Consider the following 20,649-nt stretch of genomic DNA (forward strand, 5'->3'; position numbering starts at 1 on the left):
CAGTTAATGGGACAGTCAGAGCACGCATACTTGTTTAAGTCAGCTGCCTTATAAGGGTGTGGTTTGTGGCTTCACTATTAGAAAAGTAGCATCAAAGATCACGTCACCGTCATGAAGGGAGTAATGAAAAGTTGGAAATACCACAACACATAACCGAAATGTGAGATAGAGACGTGAAGTGAGCGAATGCTGTTAGGAAAATGGCACCAGTAGATTTGGCTTGAAGTAGATTTGCTGCAGACCCTCAGTTTGTTAAAAACAAAATTTGCAAAGTGCAGTAAAACTTGAAGTACACCTGTGCTCATCTGTTCTTAACAACATTGTTTTATTAGGTCAAATTTCAAGTGTACACAAAAGGAAAGGGAATCTCATGGATCTCCCTCTAGCTTCACTGGTTAGTTACCAGCATTTTGTCTGTCTTGTTACCTCAGTCTGCCCCCACACTATGTTTGTCCTTGTGTTTTATAGTAAATTACAAACCTGTCATTTAATCTATAGGACTTCAGTGTATTTTAAAACTTTTTGTAAACATTAATAACCAGGGTGGCATTATTCCTCTTAAACAATAGTAATTCCTTAATATTTGTTTTGGGGGTTTTTCTTTTAATTCATTTGAGAGAGAGACAGTACTAGCAGGGGAGAAGCAGACTCCCTGCTCAGCTGGGAGCCCGACATGGGGCTCGATCCCAGGACCCAGAGATTATAACCCTAGCCGAAGGCAGACGCCCAACCATCTGAGCCACCCAGGTGCCCCTCAGTATTCATTAATATCTCCCTGTATTCAGATTGCCTGTTACCCCAAACAATCTTATTATAGTTCCTTTGTTTGAGTGAGGGACTAAACATCAATTCTTTCCATTTGGTTCCTATGTCTCTTAGACTCTTTCAATCTATAATACTACTATTTTTTTCTTCCTTTGAAAAAACTGGATCATTCTGTAGAATTTCTCACATTGTAGATTAAGTTTCCATCGTCATGGCATCATTTTAACATGTACACGATCCCATATGTTCCATATAAATGGGAAGTTCAGTCCTGAGGCTTGATTAGGTTCAAGTTCAGTTATTTTGCCAGAACATTGCATACCTATGATTGCATCACACCAGGAGCACATGAGGTCCGGCTGCCTCCATCTTGTGAGGTTGGTAATGATCCCTGGGCTCAGCAGTTTAAGTCAGATTCTTCTGTTGTAATTTTTCTGTTTTCTTTTTTTTTTTTTTTTTTTAAAGGTTTTATTTATTCATTTGACAGAGATCACAAGCAGGCAGGGGGCGGGGAAGCAGGCTCCCCACTGAGCAGAGAGCCCAATGTGGAGCCCTATCCCAGGACCCTGAGATCAAGACCTGAGCTGAAGACAGAGGCTTTAACCCACTGAGCCACCCAGGCGCCCCGGTTTTTCCGTTTTTTATCTGATGATTTTAGCAGCCATTTATCATCTTTCTAGGTCCATGGTTTTACTGGGTTACAAAATGGTAATAATCTATCCTGTCATTTCCTCTGCATTTATTAACTGAAACTCTGTACAGAAGAATATGCCCTACCTGTGGGAGTGACTGGATAATGAGAAGGCGCTGATGCCAGAGTCAACTCCGGAAGTGACCAGTGAGGTTTTTGCTGTTGTGATTATCCTTAAGAACCTCTGAATTTGTATAGACCTATCACTTTGAGGCACAAAGTTTTCCACTTTTGGCAAGTGGGAGCCCTTTAAAATTGGCTCCTGTATCCTTTTGTTTTGACCCAGGTAGTTTTTGATAAATAACTTTGTTGCTCTTTAGCTTTAAAAAAAAAAATTATCTTGTACATTTCCAACTGAAATTGAAGGTGGTTATTTGTTCAAGTGACCTTGGTTTTTTTTTCAGTTGGAAATGATCTTTGTAGACTACAGTGAATTCTGGGGAGTTAAGATTACCCACATCTCTAGAAAGAGAAAACTCTCTAGTCATTAGTTCGTATTGATATTTCAAGTTTAGATTTAGGATACAGAACTTTTTACATAATTTCTTTGATTTTACATTTTTGTTTTAAGATTTCATTTCTTTCAGAGAAAGTGCCAGCAGGGGGAGGGGCAGAGGGAGAGAGAGAATCTTGAGTAGACACTGCACTGAGTGCAAAGCCCGATGTGGAGCTCGATCTCACCACCCCGAAATCATGACCTCTGCTGAAATCAAGAGCTTTACACTTAACCAACTGAACCATTCCGGTGCCCCTCGTTTTTAGGTATTCTTACACAAAAAGTGTTGCTTCATAACCACTTATTTGACTGGCCCCAGTAAACAAATTTGAAAATAATGGTATCAGTGCATTATAAACAGTAAAATTACGAACCGGCTTAAGAATTATTTTTGAGGGCACCTGGGTGGGGCAGCTGTTAGGTAGGTGTCTGCCTTCAGCTCAGGTCATGATCCTAGGGCCCTGGGATTGAGTCCCACATTGGGCTCCCTGCTTGGTGGGAAGCCTGTTTCTCCCTCTCCCACTCCCCCTGCTTGTGTTCCTTCTCTCTCTATCTGTGTCAAATAAATAAATCTTTTTTTAAAAAAGAATTTTTTTTTTAAGATTTTATTTATTTATTTGACAGACAGAGATCACAAGTAGGCAGAGAGGCAGGCAGAGAGAGAGGAGGAAACAGGTTCCTCCTGATGAGGGGCTCCGTCCCAGGGCCCTGGGATCATGACCTGAGCCGAAGGCAGAGAGGCTTTAACCCACTGAGCCACCCAGGTGCCCCATAAAAAAAGGAATTATTTTTGATACAGTCAAAATAACGTGTTTTAGGGTGACATGAATTCACTGTTCTCAGTTGGGTATACCACCAACTTGATATACAATAAGATTTATCTGTCCAGTATATTTTAATGTTTTGGGGTTTTCTTTTTCTTTAAATAGTTTGTTTTTAAATATGTAAAATAAAATACTTTAATTGTTCCAAAGAAAAGGGGTACATGGCTGTTTTGGTCAGTGTATAATGTGACTCTTGATCTTAGGGTGAGTTCCAAGCCCACACTGGGTGTAGAGATTACTTTAAAATAAAATCTGTTAAAAAGAAAAATTGTATAACTAAAACCGTAAAAAAAAATAGTTGTGCTGGGGCACCTGGATGGCTTGGTTGGATAAGCACCTGACTTGATGTCAGCTGGTCTTGATCTGAGGGTTGTGACTTCAAGCCCCACTTTGGGCTCCCTGCCCGGCATGGAGCCTCCATTTAAAAAAATAAGAATAAATAATGTAAGTGAACAAATGTAAATGAATATAAGTAAAATAAAAATTGTTCCAAAGAGAACATATGAGAAAACAAAATATACTCAGAGAAGTCCACAATTTCAGCCTCTTTCTACTCCACATTGTTCCCTTCCTATTTTTAATTACTTTTCAGTTGTCCTTCCACTGTCTTTTTTTCTTAAAACTCTATACAGATCAATGTCTGTGTGAGGCAGCAGGACGTACAAGTTTGAGGCTCGCTTCATCTTTCCTGTATAGTAACTGCAGTTACTCCTGTCCTCTGTTGATCAACACTGGGCTTTTTCCGTTTTCTGCTGTGACATCGTCCTGCAGGGAATGCCTTAATTCCTGTCTTTTCCCTCTATGGCCATTGCACTTCTTGGATAGATTGCCTGGAATACAGATTTCCCTGGCCAGCAGTTAGATGCATATACGGTTTAGCTAGATACTGTTAAATTCCCTCCTCAGAGGACGTACCGTTGGCATTCCCGTTAGCATCGTACGAGTGACCGCCGCCACACCAGTAGATCAGGTTGTCACAGCTTTGGGTTTTTACGAGCTAGGTGAGGAGCTGTGTGTGTGTGTGTGTGTGTGTGAGAGAGAGAGAGAGAGAGAGAGAGAGATTTTATTTATTTGGAGAGCATGTGCATATGGGGGTTGGGGAGCAGAGGGGGAGAGAGAAAATCTCAAGCAGACTCTGGCAGGCACAGAGCCTGACGCAGGGTGGGATTCCATGACCTGAGCTGAGATTGAGTCAGACGTTTAAGCCACTGAGCCCCCCAGGCGCCCCATATTTGTGTCTCTTCAGAGTGAGTTGGGGCCGATTTTCATGTATTCGAGACACATATTCCAAATGAACTAAAGATTTAGATGTGAAATAAAAACCATAAAAGTATTTGCAAAAATGGGCTTCTTGTGCATTGCTGATGGGAGTGTCCATTGGTACAATCCCCTGGAGAGCAATGTGGCAGTAAGTACCAGTATTAGCGATGCATGGGCCCTTGCGATGCATGTGCCTTTTGACCCAGCAGGTCTGTTCCTTAGGAATTAATTCTGTACATACCCTCAGAAGCATACATGAGGATGTTGGCTGTAACATTTTAATAATAGAAACTCGGAAACCATGTAAATGTACCTTTTCAGGGGGCTGGTTGACAGTATTTCTGTAAGTTGCAGTACTGTGTAACTGTCAGAATAAGTAGCTTAATAGAGCCAAAGCAAGGTGCAGAGCTGTGTGTATAGTGTCGTCTGGTACTTGTGCTTCCAGGTTTCTTTGATTTTTTTTTTAATGTGCATAGAGTAATTTCGATAGATTTTGTTAGAAACTGGGAATAAGGTTTGAGGTTGAGGTAGGAGGGAAGCCTTTTTTTACTTTATACTCTGCTTGTTGGAATTCATGACATGTGCTGCCGGTGGTACCTTTCCTGATTTCAAAAAGTTTGTAAGTATAGCTAGCTGTTAAGTAAAATAAGATTCCCCTGTCCTGGCTGTCCCTGCTTCTGTCCCATAGGTACCTGTTGTTGACATTCATACTAGGTATGTGAACACAGATAATACACAGAATTTTTGGTGTGTGTTACACAATGGGGTCAGCACATACATGCTTTTTTGTCTCTTTTTTTAATCATATATTGCATAGCATTTTGTGTCAGATCTATAGTTTTTGTTTTGTTTGTTTTTTTAATTAGAGTATAATGTAGAAAAACAAATAGCTAAAGTGTGCGTCTCCATTTAACTACCACCCAGGTCAAGTAATAACTTTTGACACCCAGAAGTCCCCCCATACCTATTCCTTCTTTAGTAGTAGCACTGATTTTTTTTAAATATTATTATTTATTTTATTTATTTATTTTTTAAGATTTTATTTATTTATCTGACAGAGATCACAAGTAGGTAGAAAGGGGGAAGCAGGCTCCCCGCTGAGCAGAGAGCCCAATGTGGGGCTCAATCCCAGGACCCTGAGATCACAATCTGAGCTAAAAGCAGAGGCTTAACCCACTGGGGCACCCAGGTGCCCCAGTAGTAGCACTATTTTTAAAAAATATTTAAGAATATTTTTAAACTTTACATCAATGGTGACCAGGATACACTTTCTTTTGTGTTTGGCTTCTCTCACTCAGCTGTTTTCCTTGTGAGACTCATCCAGGTTGTTGCGTGTAGCAATAAGGCTTTCATTTTCTTTGTAGGAATATACCATAATTAAGTTTTTCCTCCTGCGGTTGGACATTGGGTTTCCAATTTTGAGCTATAATGCGTAATGTTGCTCCAGATGTTCTTATATTAAGTTCTTTGGTGCGTATATGTGAAGTATGTGTGATGCCCAGTTGTAGGAGATGTTGTTGAGACATTTTTTAAAGTTACATTTCAGGGGCACCCGGGTGGCTCAGTTGGTTAAGTGTCTGCCTGTAGCTCAGGTCACGATCCTGGAGTCTCATAAATAAATAAAAGTAAAATAAAATAAAGTTACGTTTCAGGTGATTGTTTTCCCAGTGCAGTGTGAGATTTTGTTCATGTGGTTACACACCCTCACTAACCCTTGACGTTGCCAGTCGCTCTGATTACCCCCGTCAGTGGGCATGCAGTTTTCCCTGTGGTGGTTACGTGTGATTGTAATTGCTGACTGCGAATGAGCTGGAGGTAGGAGCTGTTCATTAGCCATTTATATTTCCTTTTTCATGAAGTGCCTATTCAGGTTTCTTGGCCCTTTTCTGTTGTTTGTCTTTTTGTCACTGATTTATAGAAATTCTTTATATATTCTAGATACAAGCTCTCTGTAAGTAGTATGTGTTACAACAAATCACTCTCCTACTCTGTGTCTCACCACTTCAATTTCTTTACTTTACGCCTATGGCTAATGTTTCGTGTGCACTGTTTAGGAACTCTTTGTCTACCTAAAGTCATGATGATGATATGCTACCTTTTAGAAGCTTTATTCTTTGTTGTTGATTTTTTGAAGTTGATTTTTGTATATGGTGGGAAGTGGCCATCAAAATTAGTGTTTTTCCGTTGAAATGTCCACTTGACTTAGCAACATTTATTGAAATATTGGACCATCCTTTTCCTGTTGCTGTGTGGTACTGCCTTAGTTACAATTTAAGTATATATATATATGTGGATCCATTTCTAGATTTTGTTGTGTTCCATTGGTCTGTTTTTCTGCCCTATATCTTTTTTTCTGTGCTGTCCCACACAGTCTTTTAGTTTTGATGTGTAGTAGGATAAGTCATCCAACTTTATTTGTCTCATTCCTCTTCAGAATTGTCTTGGCTCTTGACCCTTTGCATTTCTCTGTAAGTTTAGAATCAACTCATTAATTTCTGCTAAAAGAAAGAACGGCCACTTGCTGAGATATTAAGATTGCCTTTAATCTACAAGTTATTTTGAAGAGAAATGACATTTTTACAAATGTCATTGAATCTTCCAGTCCATGAACATTGTATATCTTTTACTTATTTACATCATCTTTAACTGCTCTGTGTAATGGTTTTACATATTAAACATATCCCTAGATATATCTTTTGATGCTATTATAAGTGGCTTATTAAAATCTCTTGCTGATATATTCAAATACTACTGATTATCATATTCAGAAAATTTGCTAAATTCCATAACATTCATCTGTGTATATATATATATTTTTTTTTTTTTTTTAAAGATTTTATTTATTTATTTGACAGATCACAAGTAGGCAGAGAGGCAGGCAGAGGGGGCGGGGAAGCAGGCTCCCTGGTGAGCAGAGAGCCCGATGTGGGGCTTGATCCCAGGACCCTGAGATGATGACCTGAGCCGAAGGCAGAGGCTTAACCCACTGAGCCACCCAGGTGCCCCTCATCTGTATATATGTATTTTTAAAATTTTATTTATTTGAGAGAGAGAGAGAGAGAGTGCGCATGAAAGAGGTGAGGGTCAAGGGAGAAGCAGACCCCCATGGAGCAGGCAGCCCGATGCAGGACTCCGGGATCATGACCTGAGGCGAAGGGAGTGGCTCAACCAACTGAGCCACCCAGGCACCCATATATTCTTTAGGCTATTTGTATGTATGTCCTATTGTCTACAATGACAGCTCTTTTCTCTCACTGTTCTCATATTGTTTTATGCCTTATTGTATTTGGTTAAGATCTGAAGTATGATGTTGAATAGAAGTGGTCACAAACATCTTTGTTTTCCTTGATCTCAGAGGGAGTGCTCTCCACATTTCCTGTTATATATACTGTTTGATACAGGAGTCTTACGATTGGTTTTTTTGTTATTGTTGTTGTTTTAAGATTTAGAGAGAGTACATGGGCTGGGGGTGGAGGGAGGGAGAGAGAGTCTCAAGCAGACTCCAAGCTGAGCATGGAGCCCAACATGGGGCTTGATCCTACGACCCTGAGATCACAACCTGCGCCAAAACCAAAAGTCAGCCACTTAACTGTACCATCAAGTGCCCTGATGTAGATTTTGGGTAGATAGTCTTTATTGGATTAAGGAAATTCCTTTTTCAAGGTTGTGTCATCAGATAACCAATTTTAGGAGTCACTCTATTACATGTTTTTCTATATATTTAATTTCTGGCCTTCTACATACTATTTCCTTCTTTTTTTAATTTATTTTTTTTTTTAAGTAGGCTCCATGACCAGCATGGAACTGTGGGGCTTGAACTCATGACACGGTGATTGAGACCTGAACTTGAAATCAAGAGTCGGGTGCTTAACCAACTGAGCTACCCAAGCAGTCTTTTTTTTTTTTTTTTTTTAAGATTTTTATTTATTTATTTGACAGACAGAGATCACATGCAGGCAGAGAGGCAGGCAGAGAGAGAGGAGGAAGCAGGCTCCTGGCTGAGCAGAGAGCCCGATGCAGGGCTCCATCCCAGGACCCTGGGATCATAACCTGAGCCGAAGGCAGAGGCTTTAACCCACTGAGCCACCCAGGCGCCCCTTTTTTTCTTTTTTTGATTTTATTTATTTATTTGTCAGATAGAAAGAGAGCGTAAGGAGGGAGAGCAGCAGGTAGAGGAGGAAGCCGACTCCCTGCTGAGCGAGGAGCCAGATATAAGACTTGATCCTGAGGGTCGGATCTTGAGCTGAGCTGAAGGCAGATGCTTAACCGACTGAGCCACCCAGGCATCCCTCTTACTGATTCTTTTATCCAGATTCTTAGGTCACTGGGTTTTTTCAGCCTTTTCCCTTTTCTAACATACAAACACATACATATATCTTAAAGGTTATACATTTCTCATGAGCCTTATCTACATCCCAGTCTTGAAATAGAAGTATTTTTCAATTTCATTCAGATCAAATACTTTCTGATTTCCATTTCCAGTTGTTTTTTGATTTCTATACTTAGAAGTACATTGCTTAATTTCAAAACAGTTAATTGTTTTGTTATCTTTCTGTTACTGGTTTTTTAGTTAAATTCCACTAGTTCACAAGACGTGCTTCTATCAATCCTTGAAATACATTTGCTCTATGGCCCAGCGTATGTTCGCTTTTGGTATGTGTTTCAACTTCACTTGAGAAAAAAATTTTCATTAAGTGCTCACCTAATGGTTAATATGCCATTCCTTGGGGTATGTCATGTGGCTTAAGGTCTTTTGACTGTTTTGAGGTCATTTTCTCTTCAGATGTTGCCCTATATTCTCCCCTCTCTCAGTGTTCCAGTACACGTTAAACCTTTTCCTTTTGTCCTATGTCTGTCTTTGTTTCCCTTCGTTTTGTACCCACCCCCCACTTCTTCCATTGTCTAGTCTACCAATTTCCTTTAGCTCTGTGCTATTTCAGCCTACCCATTGCATTCTTAAATCATTACTGTTATCCTTCTTAGAGTTAACTGTTTGTCTGCCAGGATTCTCCATATTGTTATTTAAATTATTATAATAACAGTTCTTCTAAAGTCTTATTCAGTAATTCCGATATTTGAATCTTCTGTGTCTTCTGATGTCTGCTTTCTTCTTCTGGGTTATTGGTTAAATGTTACTTTCTTATATATTTGATTTTTGTTGCTGCTGTATTCCTCTGTCAGACATTGGGGGAAAAAAATGCGGTAATGACTTGAAGCTCTGAATGATGGTATCTTTCTCCAGAGAGGTTTAGCTTTTTTATCTCGCCTCTGGCAATAGCTAGGATAGGAGCCAAGGACTTCTGTGTGGGAGGACTTGACCTGATTCTGAGTTGGTGGTCACTTCTGGTGAGGGCTGGTTCGTTTCTGATTTCCCCTCTGTCCCTGTTCGGAGCCTTGAGGATCCCAACCAGAAGCTTTAGATCATGGTAAGGCCCCTGTACTTTGGAAAGCCCTGAATTCGTTGTCTTTGCAACCACGTGAGACTGCCAGAAGCTTCTCTCAGCCTCTCAACTGCAGCTTCTCCTTTTGGAATTGGCAGTCACCGGGAGAGGAAAAGGGGACCTAAACGCCCTTGGCTCCTCTTCCCTTGTCTCCACGATGTCCCCCTGGCCTGGTAGCTCTTCCCTGGCACGGCCCCGCTTTCAAACGTGTAGGCCGCATCTTCTCCAGTGTTTGCTGCTTGTCCCCAGCGGGAATGTTGCTCTAGAAGGACATGGCTGTTGCGTGAAAGAGGGTCAGGGTTTGTGATAGCGCCCTCACTGATGCTGGAGCCTGTGACCTCCCGTAGGAAATGCAGCCCCGATACTAACTGCTGTTCGGTGTTCTCAGGAGTTTCCAGTTCCCTGTTCGCGTGTGGTATTTTCATATGTGATAAGTTCCCGGAAGTAGGTTTTGGGAGAGGAGATGAAGTTATATGAAAGTTCATGTTAAAGCTTCTCTGAAAAAAACGTGTTGGCGTGTAGTGATTATCTCCAGTAATCAGCAAAGGCGACAGCCCTTACATTCGGCGCAGGTGGTAGCAGAGATCTTTGACTCGGCGCATTCTCACGAAGGAACCCTAGGAAATAGCCGGGTCTACGGCGGCCCGTGCTAGGAGCTCTGGCTTCAAAATTGTAAAATCAGTGCACGTGTTGGACGGGAACCAGTTACAGCGTAAGTGAGCTGGCCTCTCTGTGTGTTAATGAGACTCGTCATTTTCCAAAGTCAGAATAGTTCCTTTCGCCTCCAGCACGTCAGACCCCAGCTTGGCGCTCTGTGTCCCCCGTTGCTCCTTCACATGTTCTCTGTATCAGCCAGACCAGGACATTTGTCATCTCTGATCCCTTCCTGGAGCCTTCCCTTCCTCATTCTTTTCCTGCTGTGGGGTGATGGGTCTGTCCCATCGCAAGCCCTTGCGGCTTGTCTTTCTTCGGGTGCTGTTTGGGGAGTCGTGAAAGGCTCCTCGACGTCCCCTTCCTTCTCTACCGATTCTTCCAAGCCAGCGTGGCATCGTCTCTCCCCCGGGCTCCTGTGTTCCCTTTCGGTTGATCGCGGGCAGCTTGTGAACTCTCCTGTCCCTTCTCCACGTTGCCACTTCCTGGTGACGGAGCGCGCTTGCTCGTCTTCCATCGTCAAGTGTAAAGTACGGAACCTCTCTGAAGTGGTTCTTGGCTAATTAAAAAGTGAATCACAGTGCGGAATTAAGTTGACTGCTAGGTACATCGATTAACTCTTTTCTTTTTTTTTATGACTTGTTCTATCTCTTGCTTACTTTTCACTTGGTAATGTTCCTTATACTTCTGTGGACTTGCAGGACTCCCGTGTTTACAGTTCAAGATGGTGACTTAACTGAAATCATTTGCTTTTCATTTTATGGTTTCTGTTTGATTCGGGGATATTTTATTTCCTGCCCGCATAGGTTTTTCTGTTTTATGGGAATGTTAGTGTGGTTGAAAGTTGAGACGGTACAAAGGGTATACAGTAGAGTGTCCTTGCTTCCTGCCAGTCCTTTTACAGAGAGAGGTTTTTGTTTTTGTTTAGATTTATTTTAGAGTGCACGTGCAAGGGGGTGGGGGCGAGGGGGGAGACTCCCAGGCAGACGCCCCACAGAGCACGGGGTTCCATCTCACAACCTGAAATCACGAGAGCCAAAACTGAGAGCTGGACACTCAGCCAACTGAGCCAGCCAGCTGCCCCTTACATGATGTAACTGTTGTGGACTTAAGAAATCACCAGAAGCTCCTCAGTGAGAAAAATGTCTACAGTGATAGCTCCGTGCTGCTGTGATTAGGCTAAAGACAGAGAGCTTCGTGCGGGTGCTTTCTGTCGGTTACTTTGCCGCGAGGCCGCTTTGCAGGAGGGGAGGGAGGGTGGGAACAGACCGTCTTTGTTATCGGGACTGCCTGGTAGAAGAGACGGGGTGTCTGAACCATTGTCATGTAACAGGAAACATCACAGGTGCTGCAAAAGTCATACATGTCTTGGTAGCACATTTTTTAAAAAAATAAAGTTGGAGTAAAACTGAAAATTTAACCGAAGTAGGACTAGATTACTGGCTTATCTTCGTTGTGATAGGGTTTTGGGCGGAGGTTTGGAAAAGTTTCTTAGTTTTATCATTTCTGAGATACTATAAACTTGTATGCGTCGTGGCGCTAAACCATGACGGAATGGAACGTTCCAGTTTCTATTGTGTGCGGAAAGCGCGCTCCCGCTTACGTGCTGACTGCCAAGCTTTCCCGTACCTGTTCACGTTATTTCCCCCGTAGTTATTCCTGGCAGTTCGCTTTCCTTCACAAATGTTTTTTGGGGTTTTTTTCCTAGGATTTTATTTTTGAGTAATCTCTGTACCCCGCATGGGGCTTGACCCCACAACCCCAAGGTTAAGAGTCGCACTGTCCGCCACCTGAGCCGGTCAGGCGCCCCGTAAAGAAATGTGTAGGTCGCTGAAAAGGAGACTTGATAGGCAGAGTTACACTGTCCGTAGGCTCAGTCGTGTCACTGTGTACCTTTCAGCTTTGGAAGAGAAGTGGGCGCAGCTCCTCCCCCTTATCTAGCCCCGCCTCGTCCCGCTCCCAGACACCAGAGAGGCCGGCCAAGAAAGTAAGGTAAGGAGTCCTGACTCGCGGAACTGAGGGACACGGGCTTGGCTCTTAGGCTTCCTGCGGCTGTGAGTTGGCGAATCACATTGCCATCTAGAAGGACAGTGAGAAGTACCTGCCTGAGCGGCTCTCGTCTCTATGGTTTTCCATGCTGACCCTAGAGGCTCAGGCTCTTCCTCATCCCACAGCCCGAGCAGCCCGGCTGTGCAGGGAGGCCACAGCGAGCACAGGGAGCAGAGTGAGTTACGTCAGGGGTAGGGGAGGCCACGTTCTAGATTGCAGCTGACCCTCTAGGCACCAAAAGTCAACTAGAACGCTGCTCTTGGGGTCAGATATGTGACATCTCTCAGGGCTTGGCAGGTTTAAGTAAGGTTTTAAAGGTTGCTGCGTTGTGCCCCCTGTAAGAGGTTTCTCCATGGCATCCATGAACTGGCTCCCTTTGGCTTGTAGGAATTTTCTTTTGATTTCTTAAATTTTTTGTCTTGGCATACTGCAATCTTAAATTATGATGGTCTGGACTTTGGCTAGTTGGTAGTTAGGAGGGTGTAAGAAGTTGCCCAGTATTCTGTGGGGAGGAGTTTTTTGGTTTTGATTTTTTTTTTTTTTTTTAAAGATTTTACTTTTATTTATTTTGAGAGAGCGAGAGAGATCACAAGCAGGGGTTTGGGGAGAGGGAAAAGCAGGCTCCCCGCTGAGCAGAGGGCCCGACGCAGGGCTCCATCTCAGGACCCTGGGACCATGATCTGAGCCAAAGGCAGATGCTTAGCCCACTGAGCCAGCCACGTGTCTGAGTCAGGAGGTGTTTCTGAGCACACCTGTGCCTCTTCCGCCCGCAGAGAAGATGAGCTTTCTCGTCGCTCCGGTTCTTCGACGCCGCTGGCAGCAGACACGGAGGCCCAGGGAGAGAGAGGTAGGTTGAGAAGCGTGCGGGAGTGGCTCGCGGTGGGAGCGTCTGAAGGGTGTGCAGCCCGCCGCCTGTCCAGAAGCACACGATGAGCACCGCTGCGTGTAGGGCCTGGTAGGCACAGAGCGGAAAGAGCCTGTCTTGTAGTCTGTGGCCCGGGCAGGTCTCCACCGCAGCCCGGCGTGACTGGAGGCTGGCGGTCAGCAGAGGTGCAGCAATCTGCAGGCGGCCTAGGTAGTGCCCATCCAGTAGTAAGCGCTTGTCTGCCTGTGTTGGGGGCCCTCCTGTCTAAAATAATGTTGGAACAGTACCCAAGACCCCAACCATGGAAGATAGAACCTTTCAGAGGGACCCAGTGAAGTTTCGGTGTGTAGAACCGGTGGGTAGACAAACCCAGCCATTGCTGGAAGAGAAAAGGAAGAATACAAGCCCTCGTTTGTTGCTTCAGCTGCAGATACGACCACGTGGAAAGCACAGAACTCGTGGAGCTCGCCGCCCACACCTGGCAGCTCAGGGCAGCGCAAGCGGAAGGTTCAGCTGCTGCCCTCGCGGCGAGGGGCCCGGCTGACGCTGGTAGGGCTCTGCTCTGTCCGTCCACACCTGCCCTCCCCAGCACCGCGATCGCGAGCTCTAGGAAGCCGGGTGCAGGCTTCCTCCAGCTTCTCTGACAGGCCCCTCGTCTTTGTCTCTGGCAGCCCCCTCCTCCCCAGCTTGGCTACTCCATCACCGCCGAGGACCTCGAACTGGAAAAGAGAGCTTCGCTGCGGTGGTTTAACAAGGCCTTGGCGGAAGGGACCGGTAAGGAAGAGCGACCAGCTCCACGCTCCGGAGGGTTTTATTTGGGTCCTTCTCATCTGAGAAATCCTTTTGGGTCCTCAGTAGAATCAGGAGAACCGTGAGCACTGGCACTGGAGAGGGATTTCCAGATAAGCAGATGCTGAGGCCCCGAACGCCGCGGGCTCCGTGGTGTACCCCTGGGAGAAAATAGCCAAACGCGGTCTTCCTTCCTTTAGATGCTGCCTCAAACTGTGTCACCGAGAAGCCCCCTACCACTCAGCCTTCTCTGACGTTTACCCTGCCCGCTGCTGGGACCGCCGCCACCCCCGCTGCAGCCCCCGCCCCCGCCGCAGCCCCCGCCCCCACCCCCACCCCCGCCCCAAGCACCAACCCGCTGCTGGAGAGCTTGAAGAAGATGCAGAGTTCCGCCAGCCTGCCGCCTTCCCCAGGTGAGTGGGCGAGCCCCCCCTGCCGCACAGGACACGGCTCAGTTTCCCTCGAAGCAGAAGTCGCACGCCCGCCAGCCCCTGGAAACCTGGGGGAGCTTGAGCCCGTGTGGCTCACCCGTCCCGAGCTGGTGCACGCCCAAGAGCTTCTGAAGTCTGTGATAGGCAAGCTCGCAGGAAGGGGGCTGCCGCGCTTCAGGCTGGGGTCAGCAGCCTCGTTGTGGCTGTCACGGGGCCCACGTGGCTCGTGCTTTGAAATTCTTCGCTTCCTGAGCTGCTCTGAGCCTTGCGGTCATCTTCGGTAACACGCGGGTAACAGCTTGCGAGGCGCGAGGCTCTCTGAAATGGAAACGGGCTCACACGGGTAGGGGCCTTTCAGACCACAGGCACGAGAGGACACAGTCCTTTTCCCTCGAGGTGTCCGGGGGTCGGTCACGGCACCGCATGTGCCCACGCTCCTCTGGGCGCACTTGGGCACGCAGCGGGCTGTGCCAGGCCTCGGCCTCTCCCTTGAGAGGGTCCATAGCTACGTGCTCCGCGTCCCGCCCGCGGTGGGCAAATGCGGTAAACCGTTCTCGGGCGAGTAAGGGATTTCACTGGACTTGAGTCTAGGTGTTTGGATTTTCCATAGAGTCCACACATCGATTGTGCATTGAAGCCAAATCACATTTTCCCAGCACCTTACGATCTGTGAAGGGTGGGAATAGTGAACGGCACCTTAGTCTTAGGGTGTGGGGACTTGAAGGGTTTTTGGTATCGAGGGAGCCCCTGACTCGGCCGCCCCCACCCGGCCCCCGGCTTTGGGCACAGAAAGCCCCGAGGGTCGGCCCGTCGCGGTATTCAGGATGCGCGTTCTTTCTTTTTCCCAGAGTCCACGGCAGCGGCAGCCACTGCGGCCCCTTCGCCTCCGAAGACACCCAGCCTTCTGGCCCCTCTTGGCTCTCCACAGTCAGGGCCCCTTCCAGGCACCTCCTCAGACGCCAAATCTGCAGCCGCTTTCTTGGGGCTGACGCCTGCTGCGTCCCAAATACCAGCCACCGACACCGCCGTGTCCTCTCCGGCTCCTCAGGCGGAGACGTCTGCCACGTCCCCAGCCCCGGCTGCCCCGTCCCCCACCCCTAAGCCGAGTCTTCTGCTGGGAATGCTGAGCGCCGCACCTGCTGACCCCGCCGTGTCGACAGCCCCCAGCGTGTCCTCGGCATCCCCCATGTTCAAGCCCATCTTTGCAGTCCCGCCAAAAAGCGAGAACGAGGACCCCTTGCTGTCCAGCCCCTCCAAGGTCGCCACCACGGCACCTTCCGGCTCTGCCCTCGCTGCACCTGCCAGCAGCCCTCAGCCCACGTTCAAGCCTATCTTTGGCAGCATGGGGTCCCCTGCATCTGCGCCCTTGTCCGCTCCTTTCTCCTTCAGTCAGACCGCTGCCCCGGCCACTGCCGGGAATGTTCCTCTCTTCGCCGGCCAGGCCGGTGCCGCCTCAGCCGCGGCTCCCGCGAGCACAGCCAGCACATCGGCCGACTCTGCTTCGAAGCCCGTGTTCAGCTTTGGCGTGAGCAGCGTGACCAGCACCACCACCTCCGCCGCCCCACCTTTCCTCTTTGGGGCCCCCCCCGCCTCCGGGGCCAGCTTTACCCCAGCCACGGGCTCCATCTTCCAGTTCGGCAAGCCACCTGCCGCACCCGCATCCACGGCCGTCACCACGTTTGGCCAGTCCCTGCCCGGAGCCGTGCAGACCGCCGCCGCCACCAGCAGCAGCAGCAGCGCCGCCTCCTTCAGCGGGTTTGGCGGCGGCCTCACCACGCCCGCGCCCGCCACCAGCAGCCCGCCAGCGCCGACCTTCACCACCACCGCCGCCGCCCCGGCCTTCCACATTCCCTTCGGCTCGAGCACCAAGCCTGCGCTGTCTTCGTACCCAGGGGCCAACCCCCAGCCTGCGTTCGGGGCTGCCGACGGGCAGCAGCAGGGGGCCGCCAAGCCGGCGCTCGCCCCCAGCTTCGGCAGCTCTTTCACTTTCGGGAACTCTGCAGCCCCGACTCCGGCCACAACCCCAGCGCCCGGCCCGGCCCAGCCTGCCTTTGGCAGCGCCACGCAGTCCAGTTTCGGCAGCTTGAAGCCTGCCGCCTCCGCTTTCGGCACCCCCGCCAGCACCCAGCCTGCCTTCGGCAGCAGCACGCCTATGTTCTCCTTTGGGGCGGCCACCACCTCTGGCTTTGGAGCTACGACCCAGACCACCAGCAGCGGGACCGGTAGCTCCGTGTTCGGCAGCACGACGCTGTCACCCTTCACGTTCGGAGGATCTGCCGGCCCGGCTGGCAGCGGGGGCTTCGGGATCAATGTGGCCACCCCCGGCACCTCCGGAGCGTTCAACTTTGGCACAGGACAGAGTGGGACCACCAGCGGCACGACCCCTTTCGGAGGAGGCTCGAGTCAGAGCACGTTGGGCGGACCCAGTCAGAGCACACCCTTTGCCTTCAATGTGGGCAGCACCCCTGAGAGCAAACCTGTGTTCGGAGGTAAGATCGGGAATGGCATTGGTCGGCCGCAGCAGGCGCCGTCCTAAGTGCCAGGGTTAGTTTCCTAACTTAGAGAGCTTTCCGGTCTGGCCGGGACGAGGCTGATGGTCAGTGGTTAAATACAGGGTGAGGGAGCAGGAAGCGTCAGGTAGAAGGCAGGACGTCACGAGTGGCTGTGGAGGAGCTTTTTTCAGGGAGTCAAGGAGGGCAGGCTCTTCTGAGATTTAAGCCAGGTCTCCATCGGGGTTGTGCACAAGGGTTGGGAGTGTGGGTGGGTATGTGTGTGTGGGAGAGCACCTTTTGGGCACAGGGGAGGCCGTGCAAAGGCCCCGGGGCAGGAGCAAGCTCTGCTCGTTCAGGAACACAGAAAAGCAAAGTGTGACTCGATCTGAAAATGGAAATGATCCAAAATGCTGTGGGGAGGCAGGCGGAGTTGAGGGTCATTCAGGGCCAGAGTTAAATCTGGATTTTAAGTAGGAAGGGAGGTCCTTATAGAATTCCAGAAGAAAAATTAAGGGATTGTATCTGCCCTGCAAAGGGGGACTTACAAGTTCTCGTCCTGGTGGTTTCTATTTTCAAATGTGGGGGAGGGTCCCAGGGACTGGAGTGGGGAGCTGTGTGTACAGGGAGGGCCTCATGAAGTGGTTGGGAGAGTGGGAAAAAGAACATGAGATTCTGGTAGAATTTTCAGGAAGCTCTGAGCACCGGAGAACTGGGTTTATGAATTTGAGGTGAGGCCAGCCCACACGGCTAGGTTATTCCTCAGCAGCGTTCACACGTGAGCACACAGAGGGCAGGGGAGACCCCGCCTGTGTCCGCTTTAGTAGGTTCCCGCAGCGGGGACACGGGCACGCTGGGGCGGGAGGGCTCCGTGACCTGGGGGCCCTCTGGGAACTTGGAGGGCCCCTGGGGGTTGTCAGGGGTGACGGGGCAGGGGTGGAGGCCGAAGGGAGATGGCAAGGTCAGGAGTGAGGAGGCCCGCCCTGAGGGCTGTCGGGAGGCAGCGGCGGGACTGGACAGTGGCCCTCTGGTGGCAAGGGCAGAGGCAGTCTGGTGTGGTCTGGGAAGGCGAGCGGACCCACGGGTGGGGGGCGGTGTGGGTGGGAAGCTCAGGTTTCTGGAGGGCAGGCTGCAGAACTCAGCGGGGTCAGAGGGAAGTAACCTGGTCCGGCCGGAAGGTGGGGCTCTGCTGAGCGGCCCTCCCGTGCTCTGGGGGTCGCGGGAATGCAGAAAGGGCAGCACTGCGGGGCTTTCGCCGGGCTGTAGCAGGTGGGGAGGGCAGCAGTTCCCGCCACGGGGTGAGCCCGCATGGAGGTCCAGGGCCGAGGTGCCCTGTGGGGACAGCCCCCGGGCTTCAGTACCCTGTGCGGGCGCCTCTGTGCACCGGCCTAGGTGCTAGTTTGCTGCGGTCTCTCTGTTCTAGGCACCTCTACACCCACCTTTGGTCAGAACACCCCTGCCTCCGGGGTGGGCACGTCGGGCAGTGGTCTCTCCTTTGGGGCATCCTCAACACCCACCCAAGGCTTTGTTGGCGTCGGACCTTTCGGTAAGCAGCGGGTCTCCTCCTCGCCGGTGTGACCAGCGAGGGAGGGGTGCTTGATAGGTTCCTGGCTCTGGGGGCCCTTGGGAAAGGTCAGGCCCGAAAGCACAAGAAAGATGTGGCCTGACTTGAGGGCCAGCACAGCCCAAGAAGGGAGTTGGAGGGAAATGTTCCAGACCACCGGAAAGCCGGGTAGAAATGCCTTCCTGCTCGCTTGCGGGTCATCTGGGATTCTGCGTTTTTCCTAGTCCTTCCCCACGCTCCTGTTCCCCCAGCAACTGAACACGGTTTTGGGAGGCCCAAGCTAGTCCCCAGCCTTCTGCTGGCCTAGCCTTCCAGAGATTGGGGTGCCCGGGGACGTGCCCCAGGCAGCAGCTGCCTGATGAAACCTTGTTGAATCTTTCCAGGATCGGCGGCCCCTTCCTTTTCCATTGGTGCAGGATCCAAGACCCCCGGGGCCCGGCAGCGACTGCAGGCCCGCAGGCAGCACACCCGCAAGAAATAGCCTTTGTCCCCGTCCTGTCCCCCGCTCCCTGCCCAAACGTGGACCTCAGCCCCTGCTGGGAGGAGCCTCTGACCCTTCTAGTTCGTAGAGCAACCTCCGCCGCCCCCACGTTCAGCTTCCGCGGGGGGAGGCAGCGGCAGCCCTGGTGGCCGTGCCCGCTCGAGGGAGAAGCCTCGGGCCTCTGAGGGCGGGGGCACAGGGCAGCCGCCTGCTCCCTTGGCTTGAGCAGCTGCGGCGAGGCTGGAGAGCGGGCGAGAACATCTGTACATACCGTCACCTCCTCTCCTGACTCTTCTGTGGAGGACGCGTGTCGTCAGGGGTCTCCCTCCCGCTCCCCGGAGGGCCAGCTCGGGGCGGGGGTGTCGCCGGCACAGCGCTTGCCCGCGTCGCTGCTGGGCAGCGGGGGACCAGGGTCGGGGAGCTGGGTTGGCCCCGCAGCTTTTCCGTGCTTGGCTTGCCTGTAAACAGTGGTCGTCCCCGGGTCCCGTTAGGGGACCCTGCTTCCCCACTTCTCGCTGCTCTGGCCCGCCCCGGTTTCCTGTGAGGTGACCCCGACCCCGAATTTGGCTTTGCCTTGGAGAGCCCGGCGGGCGCTGCTCCTGTCTTCCTCTTCCTGCCGAGTCCGAGTCCGCGTGTGGCCCCCCGCCCTCTGCCAGTTTGGCCCCTTAAAGCTTGGTGGCTCGAGACTGTTAGCCTGGCAGCTGCAAGGGCAGATCCCTCGCGCCGGGGAAGCGGGGCGAGCGGGCAGGACGGCCCTCCTCACCCGCCTGCCCGCACCCGCCTCCCCTCCCCTGGGCCGTATGTTTGAAGCCTCGTCCCGTGTTAGTCTGATGCTTGCGTCTGTTGCTCTGTGAATCGAGTTTGGAGGAAGAATCGAACCGTGTGAGTGGCGGCATGTTGGTAGTGCCGGACTTCGCTTGTCGCGTTTCTGGGGCGTCACGCATCGAGCGTGCAAAGTAGCGCCGCTTTACGCTACACGCGCTCACGCCTGGATTTCCCGATGGGGTTTTCGACTTTAAGGGCTGGCAGCCCGAGAGGATGGGGCCGAGGGGAAGCAAAGACCTCTTCCCCCTGCGGTTTCCCTGCCGCTGACCTGACCCCCCCCCCCCGGGGCTGTGGTAGACCCCAAAACTAAGGAACCACGCTTCAAATTCAGGTTCCCCGTCCCCTTCACCTCTGCTTCCTTCGCCCCCAGATTACATCCCCTGGGCCCAAGAGCCTCGCTGCCATGCCCATCCTCTTTGGGAGAAGTATGAATGCGTGTGTCTAAATTAAAAGAAAAAAATATTTAAACATTTTTTAACAAAATAAAAATTTATTTTTGTATTTAAGCTAAATTGCCTTTTAAATTCCTTCAAGCTTGGTTCACTGAGGTGGTTACGTATAAACGCTATTGATTAGGAGTTAGCTGTAGAGTTAAGTTACGCCTGCGCGAGAGGCTCTGGCGCTGTCCCAGGCAGCTCTCCGGAGGGGCCAGGGCTCCTTCAGGACACACGATATAAGTAATTCTTATTTTATAAATAATGTGACGTAGATGTAATGAGTCCCCCCTCGCCCCGTGACTGAGGTTGAGTGCTGTGGCAGGCGACTGTCCCTCCCACCCCTGGGGAGAGCAGGCCGTGTGTCCCTGTGCGGGCAGCTGGGGGAGAGGCCTGCGCCTCGAGTCCCCGGTCACTGTCCGGCCTGGGGGCTGGGGCACACGTCTGGACCCCGAGCTTCCAGGTGCCGGACGAAAGGTCGGTCCTCCGAGTCGTAGTGCCCCGAGCTGGTTTACCTCCGTCCCACAGGCAGGACCGCTGGTTCGGGAGCCCCCGGGGGTGTCCCGGCACCGCCTGAGTGTGTGTGCGTGTGTG

The 20,649-nt window shown here is 50.3% G+C and overlaps 1 protein-coding gene across 3 annotated transcripts in view; it reads left to right on the forward strand.

The window, feature by feature from the left end:
• Positions 1 to 19,323, forward strand: part of POM121C (POM121 transmembrane nucleoporin C) — a 51,058-nt gene extending 31,735 nt beyond the window's left edge. For all 3 annotated transcript variants that reach the window (XM_032327014.1, XM_032327015.1, XM_032327013.1), the window contains 8 exons: positions 12,029 to 12,120; positions 12,951 to 13,024; positions 13,467 to 13,591; positions 13,714 to 13,816; positions 14,032 to 14,244; positions 15,111 to 16,751; positions 18,175 to 18,297; positions 18,699 to 19,323. In XM_032327014.1, the coding sequence (XP_032182905.1) occupies positions 12,029 to 12,120; positions 12,951 to 13,024; positions 13,467 to 13,591; positions 13,714 to 13,816; positions 14,032 to 14,244; positions 15,111 to 16,751; positions 18,175 to 18,297; positions 18,699 to 18,796 (2,469 nt within the window). In that variant the 3' untranslated portion in view covers positions 18,797 to 19,323. The remainder of the gene's footprint in view (positions 1 to 12,028; positions 12,121 to 12,950; positions 13,025 to 13,466; positions 13,592 to 13,713; positions 13,817 to 14,031; positions 14,245 to 15,110; positions 16,752 to 18,174; positions 18,298 to 18,698) is intronic.
• Positions 19,324 to 20,649: the final 1,326 nt, after the last annotated feature.

This window comes from Mustela erminea, chromosome 20 (assembly GCF_009829155.1).
Source record: "Mustela erminea isolate mMusErm1 chromosome 20, mMusErm1.Pri, whole genome shotgun sequence".
Taxonomy (NCBI): domain Eukaryota; kingdom Metazoa; phylum Chordata; class Mammalia; order Carnivora; family Mustelidae; genus Mustela; species Mustela erminea.